At 29.9% G+C, this 7,698-nt stretch overlaps 1 protein-coding gene and 1 long non-coding RNA gene across 2 annotated transcripts; both read right to left on the reverse strand.

Moving 5' to 3' along the window:
- On the reverse strand, positions 1-633 carry LOC110715881 (auxin-binding protein ABP19a-like). Its single transcript, XM_021894502.1, has one exon. It carries the CDS (start codon positions 631-633, stop codon positions 1-3), a length of 633 nt encoding a protein of 210 aa, XP_021750194.1.
- Positions 634-4,231: 3,598 nt separating this feature from the next.
- LOC110715847 lies at positions 4,232-7,107 on the reverse strand. Its single transcript, XR_002510351.1, has 4 exons — positions 6,841-7,107; positions 6,568-6,664; positions 6,215-6,477; positions 4,232-4,355 (listed from the first exon to the last, which is right to left on the reverse strand). It is a non-coding gene; the product is annotated as an uncharacterized LOC110715847 (long non-coding RNA).
- Positions 7,108-7,698: the final 591 nt, after the last annotated feature.

A 7,698-nucleotide genomic window follows, 5' to 3' on the forward strand; every position in this document is an offset into this window, starting at 1 on the left:
TTAATGTTTACCACCAAATGCCTTCTTAAGCTTCTTAACTTGATTATCATCAAGAAGCATGGTTTTCACAGCAAGATCAGTAGGAAAATTCCCAGCAAAGAGAGAATTATCGATGAATTGAAGCCCTGGCTTCGCGCTATTCAAGGTAACGAATGCAACCGCCGGAGTCTTACCAACGTTAAGTTGGAAGTGCAAGAGTGATTGTGGGAAAACCATGATTTCACCAACTTTGAGTTTCTTGTAATAAGCTGTGTTATTGGTGGAAATGAATCCAACAATAATTTCACCTTGAGCCAATACAAGAACCTCGGATGTACGGTGCACATGCAACGCTATAACTCCATCTACGGCGAAGTCTAACCTGGCCATGGCAAGCCCTAGACCGTTAAAGGCCGCAAATTCGGAGGAAAATGCCGGGGTAACGGCTGCCTTGTACACGTTTTTTGTGTCTCCCGGGGCGCTTAGCCCCGTGAAAACAAAATCATCAAATGTGACTCTAGCGGGATTTTTACAAGAGTACCCTGCCGGACCACTAGGGAGAGTGTAATCCGCGACACAAAAGTCTTCGACTATTTGTGCTTGAGAAATGATAGAAAAAAGAGACAAGAGGAGGAAAATTGCAAAAAAATTCATTTTTTTTAGGACTAGAGAATTTTGCAAATTACTTCAAAGAGTATTAGAAGTATGTATTTTTTGGTTTGGTTGATGGAGTCTTAAGAAAAATGTTGGTCCTTTTTATAAATGAATAGTAGGGTGATAAATGACAAGGATAGAGAAAAAGGTTAGGATATGCATGGTTGCTTTCACACTGTAATTATGGTAAGAAATCAAACTTGATTTCTTAAAATTTTTTTTTTAAATAAATGTAATTATGGTAAGAAATCAAACATGATTTTTAAAAAATATAAAAAAAAATTAAAAAAAAAAAATCAAACTTGATTTTCTTTATCTTTGATTTATTAGTTATTACGAATACTTATTACTCCCTTCATTTCATAATATTATTTGACCAACTTAGGCCTTGTTCTTTTGAGCTTCTGGCAGAGCAGAGCAGAGCAGGGATCAGCTGAGCAGAGCAGATTTCAGGATAGCCGAGCCGAGCAGAGCAAATTTCAACATCATTATTAATACTATTATTAATGTTATTATTATTAATGTTGTTGATGTTATTATTATTAATATTATTATTATTATTATTATTATTATTATTATTAATTATTAAAATTATTATTATTAATAATTATTAAAATTGTTATTATTATTATTATTATTATTATTAATTATTAAAATTATTATTAATCATAATTATTATTATTAATTATTAAAATTGTTATTATTATTATTAAATATTAAAATTATTATTATTATTATTAATTATTAATTATTAAAATTATTATTATTAATTATTATTAAAATTATTATTATTTTTATTTATTATTAAAATTATTATTATTTTTAATTATTATTAAAATTATTATTATTTTAATTATTATTAAAATTATTATTATTTTTAATTATTATTTTTAATTATTATTAAAATTATTATTATTTTTAATTATTTTTAAAATTATTATTATTTTTAATTATTATTAAAATTATTATTATTTTTAATTATTATTAAAATTATTATTATTTTTAATTATTATTAAAATTATTATTATTTTTAATTATTAAACTTATTAATTATTATTAGTATTATTATTAATTATTAAAATTATTATTATTAATTATTAAAATTATTTTTAATATTAATAATTATTATAATTATTCAAAATAATAAATTATTTTCATCAATAAAATATTAATTATTATTATTGAATATTAATTATTATTGTTATTATTATTAATTATTATTTGAAAATTAAGCAGAGCAGAGCAGAGCATATTTCTTTTGAGCAGAAAAGATTTGATTTGAGCAGAGCAGCTCTAAAGAATGGGACCTTAGACTTTTTCACTCTTTATATTTTAGCTTTGACCATATTTTTTTGTTTTTTATTTTTACTAATGTATTTTTTAAAAAAAAATCCATGTAAACTATTATACTCTCTCCGTCCCTTTTTTACATTCCTACTTTCCTTTTTGGGTATTCGAAAATTACATTCCTCCTTTCCTTTTTTAGTAAGTATTTTTTTTTCTAAATATCCCAAATTATCCCTCTTTTTCTGGTATTTAATTAATGCTCATTCTTATTTTCCCACTCCTACTTTTCTATTCTCACTCCTAATTTTAGATGAATATGATTGGTTCTTAATTTTCCAATATGAGCATGTTAATGGTCCTTTTTTTTTTTTGCATGTTGATTAGTGTGTAATTAGTCGTAGTTTATGTGTTAATATAATTTAATTTTTCTAATGATCACTTTAGTTATAGTACATAATGATGCAAACATGGAAGCTAGAGTGGACAGCGAAAGAAGGCATATGAGCATGCTTTTAAGGGGAATGATTGTCGAAATATGTAGCATTTTGTTATAACAAAAAGATGGTAAGAAATGAGTTATTAATATAGTTTCAGTATTGTAATGGCTTTTATCATCAACTAATCAAATCATTACAGCTTTTCCCTAATGTTTTCTTGAATACAGTTTTGTTTTTTTTTTTTGTGAACATCCTCGAGTATTCCTTTCTTTCTGTAATCATCAGGCTTTATCTTCATCACCTAAATTGCGCATAACTAAAGCTTGAACTAACACTGGAGTCGCGCGGTCTCCCAACTTGGTGATCTATCCTTGGTGATTAATGTGTAATTATGCGATGATATATGTGCAGATTATTAATAACGTTTTATTTATAACGAAGTTAGGTATAGATGTTGGCGTTGGTCAAAGTTGAAATATGATAGAATAGATTGTGTTGCTAAGGAATTAATGTAATATATGGGTATGTTGATTAAAATAATTTAAAAGTACAAATTACATCAGTGTGAGCCTGTGAGTGGGTGATTAAAGGATTGGTGAATTGGGTGTTGTGATTGGAGGATTGGAAAACTTGGTAATGCGATAAAGGAGATTAGAGGATAAGCAAATTGGATGGTGCGATTAGGGCGATTGGAAGATTGGCAAATTGAGTGGTGCAATCAAGGTGATTGGACTGGGTACGGTGGAGCGATCAAGGTGATGGGAGGATTGGCAAAACGGGTGGTGTGATTAAGGCAATTGGAGGTTTGAGTGGAGGATTGGCAAGCTGGGTGGTGTGATGAAAGCGATGGAAGGATTGACAAACTGGGTGGTGTGATCAAGGCGATTGGGGGATTAGTAAAAGGGAAGTTGCTTGCATCAGTTTAATGTGTTAATACGAACCCTTACTCAAATTAAAATGAACATAGACAAGTGTGGTTAGACTCCTAATTTAAGGATAAGTATTTTGTATATAATACAAATACTTATTGAGATTAGTATATAAAATAAAATTTGAAAGTTACAAGAAAGAGAGGGAGGTCAAAAGAAAGATGATGATAGAGAGAAGCTGGGAGAGATAAAGGGATCAATTTCTTCTTTTTTTTTCTCCTAGACCCTCTCCCCCTCTCCTCAATTAAACACAATGTCTTTGTTAAAAGTGCTTATATATAATTCATGTTAACTACGAGATAATCAATAAATTTATTTCAAATAAATCCATCTCCTCCCAATCTCTCCTTTTAGTTCTTATTTCATTTTAAATAAATTAATTAGTTCAATTTAGCTCAGCTCAGTGCATCTAAATTCAGTAAATGTGAACAGACCCTTATTCTCCTCCTAATATCTCCTTTTAGCACTTATTTCAAATAAATCCATCTCCTTCTTTCTCTTACCTTGAATCTTTTTTTTTTAACCCTTTGAATCATAGATTGACATAGTTTTGAAATTCATATTGTATACAAAACTGTACTATTTCATACTACTACAAGATATCTTCAAAAGATATTTTTGATACTTATTGCAAGCTAATAAATCAGTTCATGACGATGCTAAGTAAATAATTATCTTTAAGGATATTCGTTAATTATAACATGAGTAGTTAGTTGAAACTTAAAACTGATTGATGGCCTACATATGTATTCTTTTCTTCAAAATTTCTATATTTTTTTAAAAAATATCTTCTAATATTAAGAATCTTATCTAAATGTTCAACGAATGAGAAAGAGGATTAATTTTTAATAACTTACATAATAATGTTTTTAAAAAATAAAAATTTATTGAAAAATTAAAGAAAAATTGAAAATGTATGTAAGTTATTTAGATTACTGATGGCATATGTCATTTACAAAATTTCCTCAATTTTTCAAATTTTCTATAAATAAATAACCAACTTTTCTGCCATTGAAATCTCGTAGTTGCTCAATTAAGTCGAGAGAAGAATGCAACTGTGTAGAAAAACCTGAAATATTACAAAGACGCAATTAATCTTTAAGTAGCCACAATATAAATTAGGAAACTCTAATCATTCACCTTAAAAATGGCTTAAGACATATTTCAACAACCACTAAGTTGTTACTGAACAATTAAGATATGATGTTAGCTTTTACTACAACTGGATATCCAAAATTATTTGTCGTTATTCATTCCCATAAAGAAGTAAGACATTGCTTTTTTAAATTCTAAAATGAAAGCAAGTTTCGGAAAAAAGCATCTACACACATTAACAATATTCAAAATAAAAAAAAAAAAAACTATCGGCTAAAGTAAGAAAAAGCTCTAGATTCTAGAACTTGTGAACCAATTAATAATTATAAGAGTACTAAAGTTAGTAAGGTATTACCTCTTTTTCTCTCTTTGTTAAAATTTTATTTTATACCCCAAAGCCTGATTATATCATCACCACAAACAAAAGTTACCCTTTTGACTCTTACATAGAAGACTTGGATCCGCCTATACACATTTTCAAGCAGACAAGCACTTGATCTCGAGACAACCCTGTACATTTGTCTATCTTACGACATTGCGTGTGTTGTTAGAGCAACAATTGGAATGTGAACACTTATTCCTGATTCAAGCAGACTATATATTCTTATTAACTATTTTGAATACATTGGATAATCAGTATAATTCAATGAAGGGTATTACTTGACAATCCATTAGATTTAAGTCAAATGGAGGGAAGTTCCGGCTTAGAGTTGAAATTATACTTGCTGATCCTTTTGGTAATCTAGGGTGATGTTCAACATCCTTCTGTCATTTAGAGAGGATTTGAGAGTGTTTAGTTGTTTACAACCTGTTTCTTTTTCAAACCTCCCTTTATCTCTCTCTCTCTCTCTCTCTCTCTCTCTCTCTCTCTCTCTCTCTCTCTCTCTCTCTCTCTATCTCTGCCTGTTTCTTACAAATTAAGTAAAGGATTCCCAATTATTCAAATCCTAATTGCTCTAATAATGAGTCAATACTAACATGCTAAAGCTATATACAGATTACTGACCTCAATTCACACACAACAAACATAAGAGAAGTTTAAATCTTGATGCAACACTTTACCGAATACGAATGGACCTCTCTAAGTGATTCTGATGAATATAAGAACAATGACAATAAAGAGAAATCTAATGCAGCAGATATGACAAATCATCTAAATTAGAATGATAAGAAAACTACCTTTAAAAGATTCATTCATCTTCAAATCTGATATATCATAATTGACTAAATTATTTGAGCACCCAAATATTTGTTTTACCAATAATAACAATGACCAAAGCATAGACTCAAATATAATACATTCTGCCACACTTCCTATTTGCAAAACAAAATTCTGCCAATCCAAAATCCAACAATTAAACTAATTTCTATCAACTAAATTAGAAAATCCAAAATCCAACAATTAAACTAATCAATTGATGACGATACTAAGTAAATGATTATCTTTAAGGATATTTGTTAATTATAACATGAGTAGTTAGTTGAAACTTAAAACTTAAAATTCTGCCAAACCAAAATCCAACAATCCAAAACCCCGCCGGCCCAAACTAAGATCCACCCGACCACCCCTGAGCCCAGCCAACAAACAAACTCAGGTTATAATCCAGGAACGATCAACTAAATTAGGCACACGATTAATGCATTTAAATTAAGTCTGAATTCAGACCCAAAAAAATTGAGCTAACCATGACCGATATTGAATCGTTTATCAATTTCAATCATCAATACAATCTATATATGAACAATAAATAAAATTAGATGCACTCAATGTCTTATTTCTTTGTACAACATTTCACAGACTTTATATTGAAAATAAGAAAGGAAACAATATACCTGCTTTCAGATTATTTACTCTGCTACTCCTGCAAAATAAGGGAAAAACAGGAAGTTGATATCCCTCAAATGTGCTAATCCCTCAAAATGAGTCGGCTAAATGCTCCAATGTTGTCCTTGAAAAGTTGATATCCCTGAACCAATTTAGTTTATTAAGCCTTGGCATTCCCCAGTTCCAAAAGGGTGCAGTCCCTAATCTAGCACTGACAGTCGGTACTCCCACTCCCAGAACTTCATGAGCACTTCTTACTTCTGGCAGATGTCTGCAGAAAAATCACTATTCCTTGTCAAATTGAGTAACATCATCTACTGAAAAGTAATAGATGTTATGCATTAGGATCATAGACTACAACCTTTGTTGTACACAATAACCTCTTCTCGAGAAGTAAAAAGCTTGTCGACAATACTGTTCGACCAACACCTCCGGTACCGGCTGTGTAGTAAGAGAATCTGAGAATAACATTCAACAAGCAATAGTCCCAGTGAACTCACATAAGACCGTCTTAATCAAGTCAAGAAAAGAGCTGCATAAAACTTGAAATTAAGATTTACGCATCACAAACTTTGAAGGTTGATCAAAGGTTAACAAAACAAAACAACGAAACTTTAAGAACAGAAATGGTCACCTGAGCTTTTCAGGTTCACCCCTGCCTTCATCTCTTGCAGCACAATGAGAGTTCATCAAAAACTCACTTTTCTCTCAGCAATACTGCAAGATTTTGTGGCAGGGGTATTCCTAGTCTTTTTCGATATAATTTCTAGTTATCAAAACCTCATTCCTGTTCTCTACTGCCTTGAAACCGGGCTGGAGAGAGCAAACAAGAGCAGATATACAAGTAAAATTATGGGAAAAGAAAAGATAAGAAAAACCTTTTTCAGTTTTTCCAATTGAACCAAGATTCACATATATATTGCGAAAACTAAACATAATCTCAGTTAAAAGTTATTAGTTCCTTAATTCCCGTGTAATTTTACAAACAGGAATGTAAAAAAGGGACGGAGGGAGTATAAAGATATTGAAATAAAGTTTCGTCGTATTAAATTTTTTTTATAATTATTACTAATGTTTAATTATTTATTACTCCCTCCGTCTCCTTTTGATAGTCCCTTATGGACAAATTTTAGTCCCAAAATGTTCACCTTTTTTGCTTTTTCCAACAACTATTAATATTATGGAGTAATTTTTTTTACCAAAATTCCCTCCAATTTTCAACAATTTTTGTGCAAATTTAACTTTCCCATATAAATTTTGTTTTCTAATGTACTTCTATTACACTCTCTCTCTCTCTCTCTCTACTTTTTTGCATACCCAATGTCAATTTACTTTTTCAATATAGTTTAACTATTTTTTTTTTTGTGTTTATTAATTCCCGTGAAAAATGCCCATTAGGGTCTATCAAAAGGGGACAGAGGGAGTATTAAGGTTAAAGTAGGACATTCACAAGTTTTTTGAACGGATCGGAGGTAGTAGAATTTTTTTTTTA

Source organism: Chenopodium quinoa, unplaced genomic scaffold, assembly GCF_001683475.1.
Source record: "Chenopodium quinoa cultivar QQ74 unplaced genomic scaffold, ASM168347v1, whole genome shotgun sequence".
Classification (NCBI taxonomy): Eukaryota; Viridiplantae; Streptophyta; class Magnoliopsida; order Caryophyllales; family Amaranthaceae; genus Chenopodium; species Chenopodium quinoa.

Coding starts and splice junctions, on each gene's coding strand:
- LOC110715881 (XM_021894502.1), bottom strand. CDS start 633: ATGAATTTTTTTGCAATTTTCCTCCTCTTGTCTCTTTTTTCTATCATT.